Source organism: Cydia splendana, chromosome 23 (assembly GCF_910591565.1).
Source record: "Cydia splendana chromosome 23, ilCydSple1.2, whole genome shotgun sequence".
NCBI classification, from domain to species: Eukaryota; Metazoa; Arthropoda; class Insecta; order Lepidoptera; family Tortricidae; genus Cydia; species Cydia splendana.
The window spans coordinates 6,903,570-6,925,235 of record NC_085982.1 but is presented as its reverse complement, the minus strand read 5'-3'; the positions used below and the strand labels follow the sequence as shown (position 1 = coordinate 6,925,235).

Here is a 21,666-nt window from a genome sequence, read left to right as displayed (position 1 = left end):
CCCAAATACAATTAGGGTTGTGTAGTCTTATCACAAGAGTTGCTATGGCATGGCCACAGGAGGTTACTTACTTACTTAAGGGACCCACTGATTAACAGTCCGCCGGACGGTATCGGCCTGCCAGTTGTTCGGAACTGTCCAAATTTTGTTCTAACTGACAGGCCGATACCGTCCGGCGGACTGATAATCAGTGGGCCCCTTTAGAGGTTTAAGCAATTTTTTATTGTATAAAATCACTTAAGTATTTGGTACCTAAATAAACAATATATTGATTTATGTAGGTATGTAGTGTATTAAATTAAATGAACATAAATAATAAATAAATAAATAAATATTATACGACATTTTTACACGAATTGACTAAGCCCCACGGTAAGCTCATGAAGGCTTGTGTTGTGGCTTGAACATACTTAATAGTTCATTATTTAATGAAAGTAATAAAAGAGAATATTCTTCTGCTTCTCAATTTTGCACTTTATTTTGAGACTGTTGTCACTTAGAATGTGACATGTGTGAGGAAGCACCGAATGAAAACATAATTCGTGACGTCAAAGTGAGAACTCTGTACGTAGTATTATTATTTACTAGAGATGCCCCGAATAGTGGTTTTGGCTGAATACCGAATATTCGGCCCCTCTCTCGGCTGTAGCGCCGAATATTCGGCATAACATGTGAACATTTTGAGCCACGTTAATTTATGAAAACTGTGCGCCAAGAAAGCACAACGTTTGCTAAGATTTAACTTTTGTTGCTCAGAACTAGTGAATGTACCTACTTAAGAGTAGGGCTCGCGGTAGCGTACTGGTTTCGTGTACCCGTCTCCGGGGCCCCGTTCTCGTATTACACGAAACCGGATTTGTGGCCCGTTCGGAACGGGTAATTAGGATCCGTGTAATTAAGATCCGTGTACCCGTATTACCCGTGTGTCCGGATCCACGGATACAAGGGTCCGGCCCGTTCTCGACGTATAGTGACGATCCGACGCGTTTTTTATAAGAGCGAAGAATGAAAAGTTTATAACGAACAATAACACATTACCAACAACAAGCAATACGAAAAAAAAAACAGAACAACAACAACAACTAGATCCGGAGACGAACGCAAATCCGGAGCCGAACGCACTACACGGACACGGACTTTGACGGGTTCATGTAGTTCGGACGCTTAGCACCGCCGGGGCTAAGAACACGGACGCACGGGTTGGCGTGTAGCACGGATATCGGGAGCACTACTTAAGAGTCAATCAAATCAGACCTATGATAAAAATAAAATAATTTGTAATCAACGAATGCTCAAAAATAGGGTCTTCATATTTAACAACTTTCCAAGAACACGTGTTAAAATATAATATAGTGATTTGCGGTTATTTTTATTGTGTAATTTTTCTTTTTAAGTAGGTGCAACAGATATTCGGCAAATTGGCTGAATACCAAATAGTTGCCGAATATTCGTGGCATCTCTATTATTTGCGTCATCTACGTGGTACAGTTCGTATTACATGTTGATCAAATCAACATGAGATGTTTAGAGTGTGAATATGCCTATTGGAGTCTGCATGAACTGAGTCACATTTCAATATAGCTATTTAATATATTATTGAAGAATATTTGTACCAGACGTAATGTATGTATCGGCGGTCGATAGTTCAAATCAGGCAGATCATAAAATTCCTACGGAGGGATGAAAGTCATGTGACGAGAAAGGTATTACGAATGAATGTGGAGGGAAGTACGAGAAGAGGAAAACCGAGTAAAGGTGGATGGACTGTGTGAGAGATGATATGAAACGAACGGAAGTGAATGATGAAATGACGGGCGACAGAGAGGTGTGGAAGAGAAAGACATGCTGCGCCGATCCCAAGTGAATGGGACAAGGGCAAGAGAATGATGATGATGATCGTGAATCGTGAAAACCATTGTCTCATTCCCTGAGACAGTTTGCCCTTCGGGCATCAGAAGCAAATTAACGAACCTTTTCTACCTATCTATGGGTGTAAGTATAATGTGACTGCCGTCAAAACATTACACAGGAACTTTATGATCGGCCAGATGTTACGATCGGCCGCCGACATATGCACTTATGCAGCCTACAAACTAGTTTGTGGGCTTGAATCCCGGGTTTTTAGGCTTTTTTTTTCCGAAATGTCTTTTTGAATTTATAGGATTAATTGAATGAATAATACATAAGTCAGAAAAGATAATGTAAGTTATATGTCACTATTCTACAGAGTGCTTGAAATGAAACATCCTATTATAAATGATGATGGTTGATGGTAAAACATCCCAGCCCTCATCAGATAACTATACTGAAAGTATGAAAACATATGTAAATTACTCTTTTGACCATGAAATATTGCAATTAAGTATAATTTTAATGAGGATATGTACACCAATACCATTCTGCGTGATAAGATCAGCCATCATGAAAATATGAGTTACAAAATAAAATGTAAATCATGTAAATTGTAATAGATGTATACTTATATTCAGAAAAATTAAATCATTTAAAGTTTTTTTCATTATTAGTCTTTTTTTAATTTCAAGTTAATTTTTGTTTATGTCTTAGAGGTTTTTATCATTGTCTAAGTGTCTACTTTTCTGTCAAAATTCATCATTAAATTAAGTCAATGAGGTCACGCTATTCTATCCTCCTATGGCCAGCCTTGTAAGGAGAAAATCTAAAACAATCTTTTAGCACTGTAAAAGATCATGGCCCTGACGGAAGACCAGCGCTAGCCACGCTAGGCTAGCACCTGTTGAGTTGGGACCATTTCGTGACCATTATGTTATTGTGTTACTTGTTGTTTTTTTTTGGCATGAATAAACACTTTCTACTCTACTCTACTCTAAAATTTGTCAGTGAAATTTGAATGCATATGCGCATGCAATTTGTCAGTGAATATTAATAAATTAAAACATTTATACACTAGTGATTAGAAAATTGACACAACACACTAATAAAGATTTCATTTACACTGCTCATACTTTTGTCTCATAATAGTAAACAAGAATGTAATAATATCTTTATAAAGATAAAATCGTATGGCGAAAGTACTATTTAATTGTATAAATGAAGTGCATATCATTGAGGTTTGGGGTTTACTTGTTTAGTATCATTGACTACATGACTATTACTAATAGTAAAGTTAATAGCAATACAAATATGATATATGTTGACTATTGTTAATGATCCCCCTTCTGGACCGCTCATTAGAGATCATAATTAAACGTAATTAAGTTCAATTGCTCACTAACGATCCTCAAGCTTAAACAAAAGCTCCAAAACCTTTGTCTATTAATACCAAACAACAAACAGAATAGAATAACAAAATACAAAACGACGAATCTGATTAGGCTCGTCTATTGAAAAGGATATAAATTATGATTGGCACGGCCTGGGCCACTTTCCCGACCTCCTCGTCAGTCTGCATTATCTTCTTTATTCGCCCCTACAAATAAACAATATCACGATAGTACAATCAATCTAAAAACAACACCTATTTCACACAAATAACGTCGTTGTACGACGCATAAAAACTTACGGCGGGAAACCGGGCGTTGTATTTTCTCTTTTTCGATGGCATTGTGGTAATCCGTTCACTTTAACACTAATTAATGATTAGAAAAAGCTCACTTCACCATTGGAGTTTGATGCATCTCGCGCATTTTTGAGGTTATAAAAGGGAGACGTTTCGCAGAGATCATTTATATACGAAATTGACAGTTTTGCCATATTTTTTCCTAATTATATTTTTTGTAGTAGCTACATTATTTTTATTTCAGTATGGATTTGAGTCTTTGATTTAAACTTATAATTTTGGAAGGTTTAAATTTAAGAAGATAGATACAATAAACAAGTCTTTAACTTTATTTATGTTGAGTTGGCAGTTAAAAATGATACGTTGGTCATCATAAAATCAATAAAAAAATAAATGTCATGGGTACGTTCCTAAACAAGTTACAATTTCCTTCGACGTAGCCAAAGAGTAAAGTAAGCAAAACCTTTTAAGGATTATCTTTCTACAAAATCCTGACACGAAGTAAATTAAATAATTGATTTATAGAATTACAAGGGATTGAAGTCTATAAACTTCTGAATTTTGCAGATAGATTAATGATAGAAAAAATTGTTAAACTATTTACTCGTTTTGGAGTAGATCATTAAAAAAATTACATTTTTAGTACTCTGTCTGTGCTAAGTATTAAAAAAAAGTAAAATTGAAAATGGCGACGCTGACGAGGTGTGTTGATATTAAATTTTATATTTATAAATATAAATTTACTCAATAACTTCCTATGTTTACCTATGAAAGCAGTGACATCAAATGTGGTATACCTTGATACCATTTTAAATCTAGTCAAAATCCTGTCCCAGGAATCCTAGTTGTAGTTACTTATATGGTTTTCTACTTGCTGTTGTTTGACGTGTTTTGGTATTGAATACTTCAAAAAATACCAATAAATCCTTTCTCTTCTACTCTAAACTGTTCATTAATCAGATTTCTAAAAGACCTATAGATCTATAACTTATTCTACCTTTAACCCTTGGGACGCCTAGTGCCATATCCGTACCAGTCCTGTCAACTGCCGGAGGGTCTTCAATTTTTGTACCCGTCAACTGCCTAGTCCCAGATCTGTACAAAGTGTCTCAACTGCCTTGTGCCTTATCAGTCACCAAATTTATTGTATTATATTTTTACAATTTTGAGATCTAAACACTTACAAATAGAGTTTTATATCATTTGCACAATATCACTTTTTTTTGATCGCGGCAGTTGACGGGTACAAAAATTGAAGACCCTCCGGCAGTTGAGGGGGATGGGACGGATCCGGCACTAGGCATCTGACGGGTACAAGTACGTTTGTCGGTTCGGCGTTCCAGGGGTTAAATCTAACTCAACACATGCGTGTTAATTTCGTTGATAAATGTAATATCTTGAAGGACGTATGCTCATTATATTTACCACTTTTATCACTGTTTTATCTGTTTCCCAATTCTCATGATTATTTGAATTTTATTGTTATCGTTTGAATAACAGTATGTCAAAGGAATGCCCTTAAAAAGCTACCTTTTTGTCCATTCTGCATTTTTTTAAATAATTGTGCTTTTATTCCAGTTTACTCCCAGCGCCCACACAACAGGTGTGGGACCGCGATGATGAGCTTAAGGCGATGCGCGTTGGCAGCGCGCTGGTGGTGTCGCAGACCAGTGTGCCACCCTATGGACAGAGGAAAGGATGGGTGCCTCGGGCGGAGGACGATTTTGGAGGTGATTCTTCTTAATAGCTACTTGCAGAGATAGAAATGATTTTAGATTTTATGTTTTAGACATTCTTTCAAATTACATATCAAATATACATCTAAAGTAAATATTTAGCAATGATAATACAACAATTACAATACTACCACATCATTATCTTAAAGTTTCTTAAAACTCCTACTTAACAGCCTAGCGGAAAACAAAAACTGATTTAAGATTAAACCTCATTTAATTTATACTCATCGTGAACTTTATTTATTTATATCTTGCAGATGGTGGAGCATTCCCCGAGATCCATGTAGCACAGTATCCCCTGGGCATGGGTGCCCGAGGCAAAGAGAGCACCTCAAATGCTCTAGCTGTCCAGTTAGATGAGACTGGCAAGGTCAAATACTCTGCTATAGCTAGGCAAGGACATGGGGCTGACAAGGTATTCTTATTTTACCTAATGTTAGTTATTAGTTGGTTCTAGTTCTAGGCTGTCTCTGCCAATCAACATCCATTTGCCTAATTCCGTACACGGCGGGAAGAAGTTGGTAAATGGTGAGAAATAATTGAGGAAATTTGAACTTTAAGTCATTTTATTTTCAAATTTCTTCAACAACATATCTCGAGTTATCAACTTCTTCCCGCCGTGTACGTAATTTTGCATGAAAGGGAGCACTACTCTTAACTATCTGTAAAAGTAACAATGTCTCAAGATTGCTGACCACTTTGTGTACAGCACTTACACTTAACATATTCTCAATACTCAATATCTTTATTGCGAATAAGGAATAGTCCATGTAGTAGTGGATACACAGTATCAAATGAATTAAAACAGAAAAAAAGTAATTTTAAAACAGGTCAAAAATATAGAAAATAAATAGCACATAATAAAATTGATAATGTCATTTCGATTAGAATAATAATGAATAATTATACAGATTAATACAAAACATCAGAAGATTCTACAAACAATAATAATAACAGTCCAGAACAATTAAAATCAAGATAAAGTTAGTGCAATGGGGCTATTCATAAATTACGTCATTTCAAATTAGGGGGGGGGGGGGTCTGGACATCGGATGACGGTAGCATAAAGTAGGAGGAAATGGGGTCATTTGAAGCATGATTTTTGGATGATTATAGGGGGGGGGGGTCAAAAATCGTCAAAAATCGATGACGTAATTTATGGACAGCCCCAATTCCAAAAAAAAAATTCCAAATTAGTTCAATTCTAGTAGAATGTGCTTGTTTTATCGGTCGTCATACATGAAATATTCACAGATTCCTACTTTTCGCACTTGTATCGTAATGTAATATAATAGTACATATGGTGCTACTTTACGGCACTAGTACAGTAATTAGCATTTTACGTGCCTATCTCGAAAACTTAAAGGGCCATATGTACTGTGAATACATATGAAAATAGGCAATTGAAAACCAACGCTCGGAACAGGTTTTTTCTTCATACAAAAAATACCGGTATTATTATTAGGTCCTTACCTATGAAATTGGCGTTTTTGTTCATAGATATAAGTCTGATCCTAGTTTTTTTTTTTTTACAAAAGTACATACACAATTACAATAAAACTACAGTGCACTCAATAAACAACGATTTTACATACAATTAATTGTTATTTTTTATTGTTAAGTGTTCAGAATTAAGCCTTGAAAATAGGTATTTTCATGTGCTGTCGGTTCGAGTATTCAAATTACTTATATTTTTCTAATAGTACCAATTTTCAAGAAATGGAGATATTGAAAACATACCTTAAAGGTGTCAAAAATTACTGGAAAAATTTTGTTTGGTTTGAATTAGCCATCAAAAAAATATCCGCAAAATTAATTGTATGGAAATTTGTGTTTCGTTGAAATTCTCCGGACAAAACGCCAATTTCATAGGTAATGACCTAATATATTCTTTTTCGTTTTTCGGTTTATTATTTAATTTTTAATGGGACAATCTAATAATACGAAGTTGTTAACTAAATACATGATTCAGTCCTACGTAAAGAGCATAAAATACCTAATTTAAAATATTGGGCTATTTCGAGTTTTACAAAAAAACCGGTTCTGAGCCCTGTTGGAAACACTCCCTTCGATCGTGTTTTATTTTACTTACTTTTTACTTTTGTTTACAAAAAACACAAGACTTACACTCACTATTCTTCCCCAGATCATTTACACCAAGCTGACAGACCTGCTACCATCAGAAGTCCTAGCCGAGGACGACCCAACTCTGCAGAAGCCCACTGAGGAAGACATTCAGGATATCACGGAGAAGACCAAGCTTGCCTTGGAGAAACTGACCAATGCCAAGATTTCCGCAGCACTGCCTGTTAAAGCTGCTCCCAAAGCTGTAAGTTGGAGTTTTTCTGATGTAATTGGAAGTAAGTCATTCATTGAGAAACATTGATAAGGGCGTCGCCAGGCAACTCAGGTAGAGTGAAGAGCCACCCTGAATTAAAATCTATTTTACAAGCTTATATCTAATTATTTTTATAGTGTTTTTTTAATCATTTGTATGAATGTATGTTTGGGTAAAATCTTGCTCGCTACATTCACCCACTTCCCAATCTTTCCATTATTTGATTGAGCTGAAACTTAACATACATATGTAAGTTGGGTGGCATTGCAATATTATGGTACAGTCAGTAGCAGAAGATGCCAAGCGGGCGAGGTGTTCAAAATGATCTTGACGCGACTTTATTTTTTGTAAAGACAGTGCGTTGTAAAGAAGTTGCTAAACTTCTGTTGCTAACTGTACCAGATCAGCTCGAGATCTGATGATGGACATAGGAGAAGGCCATTATAAATCTGTGATAAAACAGTACGTAATTGTATATGGGTACTAGTTGCCTTTTTTTTGTCTTTTTTATTTGCAATCGGCTGTTTAAGCCTTAATCAGATGTTCTGTCTTATTTGAGGGTTTTGAGAGGTATATTCCATTAAATACTCTCTCTTGACTTTGATAGAATTTATCTCATTCGTATATATTTATTTTATTAGTTTTTATTTATCTTATTAGTTGCCTGTTGAAAGAAAAGTACAGTCAGCGATAAAAGCTTGTATCAAAAATGAAATTGGAAAACAGTGGGAACCTGCTTTAACTATACTTAAAGCATCCATCCAAACTATCCCCTCACCTTAGCTCAGAGCTTACAAAGGTCTTGTATAGTGACTCCCCTTGCAGGCCCCCGCGCAGTACATTCGGTACACACCGGCGCAGCAGGGCGGCGCCTTCAACTCGGGCGCCAAACAGAGGGTTATAAGGTAAGTTTATTTCAGTGTTCCTGTTCAATGATCTAAATCAGTCTAAGATTACTCTAGATATTACTCAAGAAGAAGTAGTTTTTTGTTGTTCATTGATATTTCCGAGCCCCGTGGTCCGATTAAAGTAATATTTATTTTTGAAGGAAAGGAGTTACTTCTGATCTGATAATTAAGTTTTGATCTGATGATGGGTTCCATGAGGGACTTGTGGTACTCCACAATTTTTAAAGCAGGGATCTGATAATTAAGTTTTGATCTGATGATGGGTTCCATGAGGGATTTGTGGTACTCCACAATTTTTAAAGCAGGGATCTGATAATTAAGTTTTGATCTGATGATGGGTTCCATGAGGGATTTGTGGTACTCCACAATTTTTAAAGCAGGGATCTGATAATTAAGTTTTGATCTGATGATGGGTTCCATGAGGGATTTGTGGTACTCCACAATTTTTAAAGCAGGGATCTGATAATTAAGTTTTGATCTGATGATGGGTTCCATGAGGGATTTGTGGTACTCCACAATTTTTAAAGCAGGGATCTGATAATTAAGTTTTGATCTGATGATGGGTTCCATGAGGGATTTGTGGTACTCCACAATTTTTAAAGCAGGGATCTGATATTTAAGTTTTGATCTGATGATGGGTTCCATGAGGGATTTGTGGTACTCCACAATTTTTAAAGCAGGGATCTGATAATTAAGTTTTGATCTGATGATGGGTTCCATGAGGGATTTGTGGTACTCCACAATTTTTAAAGCAGGGACCATTACCGGTATAACTAAAAATGAAAATATCTCATACCTTTCACAATATTTCTTTGATATTATAGAATAGTATTTAGGTAAGCACAATAATTGATCACATTAACTAAATTAAGTGCATAAATTTACATAAACAACCGTGATACCGAAATGGAATACCGGTTTTTTTTTATTGATATTTAGGACAACAACAGCCGTAAATAAAAGTTTTACATATGAATGCTTACATAACAGATGGCCAATAACAGTTATCCATTGATTACATTTTACTTAAAATAACGTAAGTAGTATCTAGATATTGCTTAACATATTAAACATTTAAGAACATTTTAAATCGAATTATACTGGTATTGGGTCCCTGTTTTAATGTTAAAACCGTCCCCACAGAATGGTGGAGGCCCAGTCGGACCCGATGGAGCCGCCGCGCTTCCAGATCAACAAGAAGATCCCCCGCGCCGCGCCCTCCCCGCCCGCGCCCGTGCTGCACTCCCCCCCGCGGCGCGTGTCCGTCAAGCAGCAGCGCGACTGGAAGGTGCCGCCCTGCGTCAGCCACTGGAAGAATGCCAAAGGTAACGTTCAACTGTGTATATAACCAGTGGGGAGACCCTCCTCCTTTCGGCTATTCTCGGCTCCGTTCGGCTCAACATGCTCCGAGTAATTATTAGGGTTCTGGCACAACTTGACGTCCCTTTGCGTGGACGACCACAGATAAGATAATGACTTGAATTGTGACAACCCTAAATAGCCGAAAAGCCATACATTAGAAAGGGAAAGGTTGATCCGTCCCTAAACTTCATCTATAAGATCCCCCGCTTGATACACAAGAGCTGCTTGACGCGGCAACTGTATAGGTAGACGTGCCTCGCCCGAGGAAACAACCGGCCACAATTATATTATTAAAATGAATATTTACGATACAAGTGCGGAAAAGAGGGAATTCGAAACGAGTGGCGATAAATTAAAACACGACCGAAGGGAGTGTTTTAAATCAACACGAGTTGCGAATTACCTATTCGCACGTGTATCGTACAACGTTTTACAGTACATATGGCCCTTTAAACTTTTGACACCGCATAAAAGTGCTATTTTACGCACTAGTGCGGGAAAATAGGACCATATGTACTGTAAATAACTATTTTAAGATCCCTACTTTTTCTTAAAGTCGTAGACCTAACGAGTAACGACACCCCACATCATAAAACGGAAGCGAAAAAAACAACCTAATATGACGTGTACGGGATCCACCTTGAACCATCGCAAGGTTGAAAGTGATATCCATTATAATTAATAGCATTTAGTGCCAATGCCAACAATGACATTAGGGTGGTTTGTTCAAGTATAATATAGTCACTACACGGGATTGTTATGCCATATAGGGTTATTGCTAAATTGGACATTCCATAGCGTAAGTATTGAACAACCAATTTAGCTAGGACCCTAAATGGCGCAACAATCGCGGAGCGTGATTGTACATTAGTACACCTAAGTATGAAATATTTCACACTACATGTCAACTTCGTATAAATGTCAGCACCTAGTTTAATCCTAGTTTATTGTACAAGAAGGGCTAAGTACGGGAGGAACGGCGACGGATTGTGAAGACTCTGACAAGAGTTTGACGACAAATAAGAAGAAGAAGGTTAACCTTTTGAACGCCAAACGGCGCATCCATTTGCCGTGCCACTGACGCCACGGGGGTAAAATTGAGTTTAGTGAATAAATAATGCCAACCTAAAAGTGGGGTGTTTTTCAGTAGATTTTCATCAAAAAACGATCGACGTCAAATGCCGTCTTTGGCGTCGTTACGATTTTGCGTTGACGTCAATTGCCGTGGCGTTCAAAAGTTTAATCCAGCTATATTTTGTCCCCAGGTTACACCATCCCCCTGGACAAGCGTCTCGCCGCCGACGGCCGAGGTCTCCAGCAAGTCCACATCAACGAGAACTTCTCCAAGCTCGCCGAGGCGCTCTACATAGCTGACAGGAAAGCCAGAGAAGCGGTGGAAGCTAGAGCGCAGTTGGAGAGGAGATTGGCGCAGAGAGAGAAGGAGAAGAAAGAAGAGCATTTGAGGATGTTGGCGCAGCGGGCTAGGGACCATAGAGCAGGTTAGTTTTAATTTCTATAAGACCTGTACATCGCTGACAGGGAAGCGGTGGAAGCTAGAGCGCAGTTGGAGAGGAGATTGGCGCAGAGAGAGAAGGAGAAGAAAGAAGAGCAGTTGAGGATGTTGGCGCAGCGGGCTAGGGACCATAGAGCTGGTTGGTTTAGTTTTAATTTCTATAAGACCTGTACATAGCTGACAGGGAAGCGGTGGAAGCTAGAGCGCAGTTGGAGAGGAGATTGGCGCAGAGAGAGAAGGAGAAGAAAGAAGAGCATTTGAGGATGTTGGCGCAGTGGGCTAGGGACCATAGAGCTGGTTAGTTTAGTTTTAATTTCTATAAGACCTGTACATAGCTGACAGGGAAGCGGTGGAAGCTAGAGCGCAGTTGGAGAGGAGATTGGCGCAGAGAGAGAAGAAGAAAGAAGAGCAGTTGAGGATGTTGGCGCAGTGGGCTAGGGACCATAGAGCTGGTTGGTTTAGTTTTAATTTCTATAAGACCTGCGGGCTCAGCACGGTTCCATTTTTATCGACTATCACTAAGCGCGTCCCTTTCGCACTTACATACTTGTTAGAACGTGACAGGCATGGTGACAAGGGATAAAAACGCGACCGTGCTAAGCCGCCTGTACATAGCTGACAGGAAGACTAGAGAAGCTGTGAAAGGTGAAGGTGCAGTTGGTAGGATTACTCCTTGATTTTATATTACACTAGCGACCCGCCTCGGCTTCGCACGGGTTACAGACGTTACAGTAAACCTTAACAAATTATACACCTAAACCTTCCTCAAGAATCACTCTATTGATAGGTGAAAACCGCATGAAAATCCGTTAAGTAGTTTTCGAGTTTATTGCGAACATACATATAAACAGACAGACGCAGCGGGGGACTTTGTTTTATAAGGTGTAGTGATTTCTTTACGGCTAATATGAAGCATTTTAGTAGTATGTGTATGTTTAGTAGTACAGTCACCTGCAATAATATGTTACACAACGAAAGCCGCAAAAATATCTGACACGATCTTATTTGTAGAGCCATAAGAACGTGTCACATATTTTTGCGGCCTTCGAAGAGTAACATATTATTGCAGGTGACTGTACCAAAGACATATGTAACTCCGTATAAGATGAAGAAAGTCTAAGAAAAAAACGTGCTCCGGAAATCAAGAAAAAGTCATTCTCGGATAGATGGCGTACACACCTTTGGCTTATGGTCGGCTAGATGGCGTTGACACCGTTTCATATTTAACAATTTTAACAAATAGGTATCAGTGAATGAACATGGGTCAAAATGATACAAAAATAATAAAATCATTTATCCATATATATACATTTTTTCGATAGTTATATACGTTTTCATTTTGAGTTTTAGTCGTGTGTCGATAGATGGCAGTAAATTTACTGTGACTACAACATTTACTATGACAGGACCCCTCTATACTATCTATTCTCTTTGGTAGTACTAACTGTATCACTTATTTCTTAGCTGTTACGACAAAAACAACATCAACTATGTTGTTGTTTTTGTTTTTAGGGCTGTCTAGGGCCCGTTTCTCGAAAGCTTGTAACTTGTAATACAAGCGGATGTCACTTTTTGACAGCTTTTGTTAGAAAGGGACTTCCACTTGTATTACAAGTTACAAGCTTCTGAGAAACGGGCCCCTGGGCTAACAAGAAATAGTGATTGACAGAATGTTACTTGCTCGAACCTGATTCTACCCCCGTTTAACAGACATATCTCTTTTCAGGCATACGGGCTCCGGAAGAAGAGGGCGAGGCTGAAGTGGACGAGAGTGGCCTCTCAGCCGCCGAGCGCGACAAGCTGCGCGCCGAGCGGCACAAGGACCGGCAGCGCGACAGGAACCTGGCGAGAGCTGCTCCTGACAAGAGGTAAATAAATAAATATTGGGGACATCTTACACAGATCGACCTAGCCCCAAACTAAGCATAGCTTGCACTATGGGTACTAGGCGACGATATCAACATACTTTATACATAGAAATACATACTTATATACATAGAAAACAACCATGACTCGGGAACAAATATCTGTGTTCATCACACAAATAAATGCCCTTACCGCAGCCCTTCGCAGGCAGGCCAGACCGGTCGTCCCAATCGTAACAATCTACCCTTTTATTCATAAAACTTTACGGGCCTGCAGCGGTATCATGGTTGCATTTTTATCACCTGTCATACCATGCCTCACTTTCGCACTTACATATTTATTAGAACGTGACAAATGATAAAGAGCCGACCATCTTAGCCTTAAATTATGTTTATTTGAATTATGTTTTGCCCCTTTCTTACAAATACATAAGTCAAAATGACAGATAAAGACAAATGATTATCAGCTAATTGAGGTTTGTACCGCGTTTATGAATAAGGGGGTAACAATCTAGTATTTGGGTGAATCAACTTTTAGAACACTGATTTTGCTCCCATACCAAAATGGTGTGTCCCTGACAGGGCTTGGAACCGTTTTTTTTTTAAATCCCAAAATAGCCCAATATTTTTAATAATTTTATTCTCTTGCGGTAGGACTGAATCATGTATTTAGGTAACGACTTCGTATTATTAGATTGACCCATCAAAAATGAAATAATAAACCAAATAACGAAATAGTATTTTATGCAACCGTTGTTTAAGAGAAGTCAAAAAAGGCGAGTGGCGTGAGTAACAATTTGAGGCGAAGCCGAAAATTGTTAATACAGACGCCACGAGTATTTTGACTCAGTTAAACAACGTTGCATGTATACAATACTTTTTCTACGACCAAGCACTTTGAAATAAAATTGTAAATTTAACAAATATGTTTAAATCAAGAAGTAGCAAAAATGGAGGGTACGGGCGGGAAAAGAATGAATGAATGAATAAAATTAAAAAAAAATGTCTATGGTTCACTTATTCGTCAGAGATGACATTTAAAATAAGGTTGGCAACACTGTATTTCATTCAATATTTTTTAAGTGGTCATTACACGAAGTATCGTAAAATCGTCAAAAAGATACTGCGTGTATGCACAAATTATTTATTGGGGAATAGACTAAAGACTTGTCTTGACAACTATAAGGTAGGGTTTTAAAGGTGTGTGCACGACCCTTTAAATGACAAATAAAAGTACGGGAGTAGAAAAAAGAACGTAATAATGTCGGTATTTTTTGTATGTAGAAAAAACCGGTTCCGAGCCTTGGTCCCTGATTTATGTATGGGACAAACTTTTTTCTGCTGCGTTATCTTACAAAAGTTGATTCACCCATAATTTTGCCAACGCTTTGACGGTGTCATCGATTTAGTGGAACCGACCCTAACTTCTATTTTTCCTGAATGAAAGGAATAATTTCCCTATGAAAACCATACAAACATAAGCTTTTTTGAAAATACACTCCTTGTGTATGTATGTACTTATATAAGTGTACTTATAATATGAACTACGTAATTATTTGTAATATGAAAAACTAACGTAAAGCCATGGTGAGTCGTCTCCTCTACCTACAATGACATAAACTTAACGATCAAATGCTCTATATTATTTGTATGTCCAAATAGCAACTCTCCTATTACAAAAGGCATAAGGTCCACCGATGTACAGTTAACAGGTGGGCAATGGCAAGGCTCGGAACCGGTTTTTTCTTCATACAAAAAATACCGGTATTATTACGTTCTTTTTCGTTCTTTTGTTTATTATTTCATTTTTAATGGGACAATAAAATAGGTATTACGAAGTTGTTACCAAAATACATGATTCAGTCCCACGTAAAGACCATAAAATATTTAAAAATATTGGGCTAATTTGGGATTAAAAAAAACCGGTTCCGAGCCTTGGGCAATGGTACCCTGTTTTAAATTATAACCTATCTTTGTGCAGGTCTAAATTGGTGAAGGACCGCGAGCGAGACATTTCGGAGCAGATCGCGCTCGGCCTGCCCGCCAAGACCAACCAGGGCGGGGAGGGCATGTTCGACCAGAGACTATTCAACAACAGCAAGGGAATGGACAGTGGTAAGTAGCTTTAAGGCCTGTGCACACTGGTTGCGTGTGCGTAGACTTGCACGTGCGCGTTGTAATATACAGTTCCTTATGAGAGACGACACACCGCTTGCGTGACGTGTGCGTGCGCGGCTCCAACATTTTAGCGCACGTGCACGTCTACGCACACCCAGCCGGTGTGGCCTGGTCTTTAATCTGAATTTGAGGTACTATAAAACAAGATGGTTTTGAAGTTGTTGTTGTAAAACTGATCAACTATTATGGCAAAAGCTAGAGGGGCTTGTGATACATTTCAAAGCGAGTGAGCGCGTGTGGCAACCTCTGACTTTTTGCACCGTCTACGGTGTGCAACGCGTAGGTTTCCGATGTTACGACAGTATGATTCTCTCTGCCTATACTCCACTGGGTAAAGTGTATTCATCCTGTGTGTCTTATCATGTAAACAAAGTGACATTCCAACAATACGATTCATAGACAATCTAGATATCGTAATGTCAGTTGTTTTTGAGGTGCGTTCGTTACTGCGATTATCGATGAAAATATTATTAGAAATGATATTTTTCAGTGGTTATTTGGTTGATTTCGATACTTTGTGAGTTTTTTTAAGTATACAACATTTTAAGTGATAATTATTGCGTAATTCCAGAGAAAAGTGTGACAAGGATAATGTCTTCGAGAAGTGTTTGTTTAGATGATAGGACAAGTAAGGATGAAAATACAATTTAACTTTTCGATCTTGTTTCAGGTTACGGCGACGACGAAGCGTACAACGTTTACGACAAGCCGTGGCGGAACCAAGACACCGTCGGGGCCCACATCTACCGGCCCACCCGCGGCAAGGACAAGGACAACTATGGCGACCTGGACGCCATCGCCAACACCCGCAGGTATTCGCTCTAACGGAACCAGGCTTTTAACTCTGGGTGTGTCATTTGACTACACAAACGAAAATTCACGTCATACACTATTTACTTTTGACCTTTATGTTTGACAATTGTTACTTTGGCTATAATGGCAATACATTGTGGCCTGATCGTTAAACCTCCCGCCATACCGAGTAACTTTCCCATTAGTATCCCCGTGATAATTTTCCTATCCAATTTTAAATTTTATATTAAAGGAAAAAATGGAAAAATTACGCTGCCGGGTTTCCTATCTAATTTTCTCAGTGAAATAACATTTTCACCACACTAGCTCGGAAAGGCTTACTTTGCACTTCAAAAACTGATAGCAAAATTGCATTTTATTCACATGTGAGGCAAAGTAATAAAATGCAAATTTTGAGTTGTTTTCTTATGTTTGCTGGCAGAATTGACTTTTAAATGATGATTCTGGATGATAAATATTTAATAACATTCATTTGTATTTGATTTGGTTTGATATTTTACATTTAATATTTGCTTCGGGTTAGTGTGGTATAAATAAATAATAAAATAAGTGTGGTGAAGAATTTTGTGTTTCACTCGGGGGCAAAGTTGTTGTTTAACGCAACGCACAAGATTCCATTTTTCGAACCACTCACTATGCTCGTGGTTCAATTTTGGAATCTTTCGCTTGCGTGGGTATCAATATTAGCACGAGCGGTTAAACAACAACTTTGCCCCCTTGTAAAACAAATAACTATTATTGTGTGCCTCAGCTTCAATGCAATAATATTGAAATGTTGTGTGTGCAGGTTCGTGGCGGACAAGGAGTTCTCGGGCACGAGCGCAGGCGCAGTGCGCTCCGGCCCCGTGCAGTTCGAGCGCCACGCCGGACCGTCCACCAGCCAGGAACAGGTTATTATGGTTTAAGAAATTTATTCTCAAAAACGATTTACAAAATTCCCTTACTTGAGAATACAATTTTTATAGTATATCTTAGGACTAACGTGCAGACAATATAAAATAAATAAGTAATTATTAAGTAAGTACAAAACATTAGTTTGGTTACAAAGTGGGTAGAAATACGTTACTAATCGGCTCGGATAGCTTAACTCGTGCAATTAAATATGGTGCATTCCCCACGCTTACCAAGCGCTTGCGAGTTTACGCCATCAAATGTAAGTGTGAGTTCCGATTTAGCGCGGTTGTTGCGAATAGTGAGTCGCGTTACACTGGTTTACCAATCATGCGTCCGTCAGCGGGTCAAAGGGAACTATTATTGCTAACTATTGCTTTCAATATACTTTTTAAGTAGTCTGAAACTTGATTTAACCTTTTGGACGCCAATGCCCGATATATCCGCACCGCAGGTTCCACACCAAAGACCGATTAATCGGTCACAGACCACAGATCAACATAGACCTACGTGCATATGCATAAAGTTCAATTTCAGTTTTGACACTTCAGTGACGCGGCGTCCGAGTGACAGCTTTTGTGTTTGACACGGCGTCGAAAAGGTTAAATAAGGAAAACAAGTGCGAGTCGGATTCGCGCACGAAGGGTTCCGTGCCAGTACGCAAAAAAACGGCAAAAAAATCGCGTTTGTTGTATGGCCCCACTTATTATAGCGGCAACAGAAATACATAATCTGTGAAAATTTCAACTGTCTAGCTATCACGGTTCATGAGATACAGTCTGGTGACAGACAGACGGACGGGCAGACAAACAGTTGTCTTATTAATAGGGTCCGGTTTTTACCCTTTGGGTACGGAACCCTAAAAAAGAAGGTAGCTGAAGCCTGGTCTACTTGCTGGCGCACGGCACATATCTTTGGCCGCGGCATCTTGAAGACGTTATATTATAAATCTGCCGCGAGCCAAGCCAAATTTCATCGGTTTTTGATGGTGCGGCCATTGTAAGTCAGTTTTCGACTCACACGCACTGCAGACGTGTATTGGAATAGTTGCATCGAAGTTAGAATTTTTAATCTCGTTACCGAATCGAAATTTAGTAGTGTCCGTAGGATTCAAAGGGTTAATCGGTTCGTGGCGTCTTCCATTTTCGAAAACTTTTGGCTGTGGCGGGGAACAAATATTTCACATGACACGACAGGCGTGCCTTACGCCATAGAATATGATGGCACGCCTGTCGTGTCATACGCCACACGTTAAAAACATTGATGACACGCCTGTCGTGTCATCCGCACCGAAACGGTTAAAGCTTTCAAATATTAGAAATACTATTGTCCTTCTCATGATATTTTTTATGGTGTCTTCAACGAATTCCACCCTCACATTTTCATTTTTCTAAAACACCCTGTATTTCTGTTTACAGCCCTCACGCAGCGCAGCGCCCGAGGCCGACTTCGATCCTTTCGGCCTCGATCGGTTCCTCAGCGAGGCCAAGCGCGCCGACAAGGGAGGCCGCAAGCGCGACCACGAGCGCCAGGACCACCCCTCCCAGCATCAGAAACGGCGTCGCGACTAATCAGGTACTCCACAATTATACTTTAGACTATATTGGACTCGTTCGGTCTCGACTGGTCTCTCAGCGAGGCGAGGCCAGGGACCGGGAGCGCCAAAACCATCGCTTCCAGCACCAGAAACGACTTCGGCACTGATCAGGTACTCCACATTACTCTTGAAGCCAACTATGACCCGGTCGGCCTCGCTCTTTCTCTCAGTGAAGCCAAGGAAGGCCGCAAGCGCCAATATCATCGCTCCCAGCATCAGAAGGATAAAATGAACCTTAATGTATTGTAGAGTTTACTTTTGCGTGTTGTGGCCGTGGTGGTCTAACGGTTAAAAATTTGTACAAAAACATTAAATTAGTTTCTTTGTTTCAGATTACGAAACTTGACTACGGTGTTCAATACAATACATTCTGTACTATATATACAAATAAGATGTTAAGGGAGGTTGAAAATTATGTAAAATACTTAGCTTTATGATTTACTGTTTCACTTTGTACCGATAGAGATAGTGTTATGAAATAAATACATTTAGAATAATAGGAATTGAGTTTTTATTGTAAACTGCAGTTCCCGACTAGAATAAACCTGCTCAACATTTCCTGCCATATCAAAGATTGCCTAGCTAGCTATAACTTCACTTATCTACCTAAAGCTCGGTTTTCCTAGGATAGCGGTGCCGTCATATAGCGGACGTCTCCATACTAAATAATACGGCAATATGGATGTCGTAGTACATATTTGTATGGAGACGGCCGCTATATGACGGCACCGCTATCATAGGAAACCGGAGCATAACAGCTATATATATATGTATATGGCGTAATGGTTGACAAAATTATTTAATAACAGTAAACTCAGGAATACAGCCCGTTAGTTTTGAGTATTACCTTAACAAGAGAACCTGCATACAGCTATAGTGCTTAAGAGCGCTCTTACAAGAAAAGTCGAAATAACGCAAAATTGATGATACTAGTCGACGAAATTCAGGACTTTGTGCTCATTATTAGAAACAATGAGTACTTGTTCCAGTAAAAGCGTCTTCTTATCTTTTTAAATATCGTTGTAAATATTAGAAAAAGGACTTATTAAATTAGTAATGATTTTTTTTCTGATGGTCGTTTCCGAAAAACCCCGTGAAGCACTGAATGGCAAGCTCTTATTTGGAAATGTTGAGAAGTTTACTCTGCTAAACCTGGCTATTTTGTATTACTAATACCCTGTACTTTAGGCATATCAAACGATATTTTTCCTACACACCTTTGAGAAAGAGAAAATCAAAGTAAAACGAACTCAATTTTCTCTCCGAAACAAGTGTCAATTCCTACGAAAATCTACTTAATATCGAAGTCATTTTCATACTCAAGCAATCTGCAACGTTTGCTTATACTGTTGGTATACATTAGTGTTTATGAAATTCTACTATAATTTTTTGGCAATTTTTTGAAAACTACTCTATATTACCGATGACGCGCGCTGCGCCAGCTCAGTGCCGCGGCAGAGCTTGTAGAGGTAGGACATGTGTCGGTCGGCTCCGCACATTTTCAACGGCGACAACGAGATTTTTTATCATTGTGTGCGGCGGGCGCCTTGTAAAACGCTATACTGTGTGCGTGTAAACCGCAACGAGAGACTTTGATCCTAGCACTGTTTTTTATAGTATTATAATTTATAATGGTACAGTTTAATAAACTACCGGACAGGATTAAAAATATTTGAATCGACCTGACATTCTATATGTATTAATTTTGACTCAAGATAGTACTCAGGGTCTGATGATGGAGCCGGAAGGTGGTCACCGGTACCAATCAACCATGCAACTAAACCACTTCGTGTTTAGGCTCGTTTTATTCATCTCAACAAGATCTTTGACACAAGATAGTACTCATGGTCTGATGATGGAGCCGGAAGGTGGTCACCGGTACCAATCAACCATGCAACTAAACCACTTCGTGTTTGGGCTCGTTTGATTCGTCTCAACAAGATCTTTGACACAAGGTAGTACTCAGGGTCTGATGATGGAGCCGGAAGGTGGTCACCGGTACCAATCAACCATGCAACTAAACCACTTCGTGTTTAGGCTCGTTTTATTCATCTCAACAAGATCTTTGACACAAGATAGTACTCAGGGTCTGATGATGGAGCCTGAAGGTGGTCACCGGTACCAATCAACCATGCAACTAAACCACTTCGTGTTTGGGCTCGTTTGATTCGACTCAACAAGATCTTTGACACAAGATAGTACTCAAGGTCTAATGATGGAGCCGGAATGTGGTCACCGGTACCAATCAACCATGCAACTAAACCACTTCGTGTTTGGGCTCGTTTGATTCGTCTCAACAAGATCTTTGACACAAGATAGTACTCAGGGTCTGATGATGGAGCCGGAAAGTGGTCACCGGTACCAATCAACCATGCAACTAAACCACTTCGTGCTTGGGCTCGTTCGATTCGTCGCAACAAGATCTTTGACAAAAGTTAGTACTCAGAGTCTGATGATGGAGCTGGACTGTGGCCACGGGTACCAGTCTACCATGTAACTGAACCACTTCGTGTTTGGGCTCGTTTGATTCGTCGCAACAAGATCTTTGATACAAGATACTACTCAGGGTCTGATGATGGAGCTCGAAGGTGGCGACGGGTACCAGTCTATCACGTAACTGAACCACTTCGTGTTTGGGCTACGTGTTTGGGCTTCGTGTTTGGGCATCGTGTTTGGGCTTCGTGTTTGGTGTATCACCTAGTGTCAAAGATCTTGTTGAGACGAATCAAACGAGCCTAAACACGATGTGGTTTAGTTGCATGGTTGATTGGTAATGATGACCACCTTCCAGCTCCATCATCAGACCCTGAGTACTGTCTTGTGTCAAAGATCTTGTTGAGACGAATCAAACGAGCCCAAACACGAAGTTGTTTAGTTACACGATAGACTGGTACCCGTGGCCACCTTCCAGCTCCATCATCAGACCC

General features: G+C 39.2%; 2 protein-coding genes across 2 annotated transcripts in view; one reads left to right on the top strand and one right to left on the bottom strand.

The window, feature by feature from the left end:
- The window catches only part of LOC134801847 (dr1-associated corepressor homolog), a 33,007-nt gene extending 29,277 nt beyond the window's left edge, over positions 1–3,730 (bottom strand). The window contains exons 1-2 of the mRNA XM_063774483.1: positions 3,542–3,730; positions 3,376–3,448 (exon numbers count right to left, since the gene is read on the bottom strand). Coding sequence (XP_063630553.1) covers positions 3,376–3,448; positions 3,542–3,583 — 115 coding nt within the window. The 5' untranslated portion in view covers positions 3,584–3,730. The remainder of the gene's footprint in view (positions 1–3,375; positions 3,449–3,541) is intronic.
- Positions 3,731–4,210: 480 nt separating this feature from the next.
- Positions 4,211–19,238, top strand: LOC134801990 (puff-specific protein Bx42). Its single transcript, XM_063774610.1, has 13 exons — positions 4,211–4,240; positions 5,117–5,268; positions 5,532–5,689; positions 7,421–7,603; positions 8,438–8,517; positions 9,664–9,845; positions 11,148–11,381; positions 13,122–13,263; positions 15,242–15,375; positions 16,109–16,250; positions 17,039–17,141; positions 18,561–18,717; positions 19,072–19,238. The coding sequence occupies exons 1-12, from the start codon at positions 4,224–4,226 to the stop codon at positions 18,711–18,713; spliced, it is 1,680 nt and encodes a 559-aa protein (XP_063630680.1). The 5' UTR covers positions 4,211–4,223; the 3' UTR covers positions 18,714–18,717; positions 19,072–19,238.
- Positions 19,239–21,666: the final 2,428 nt, after the last annotated feature.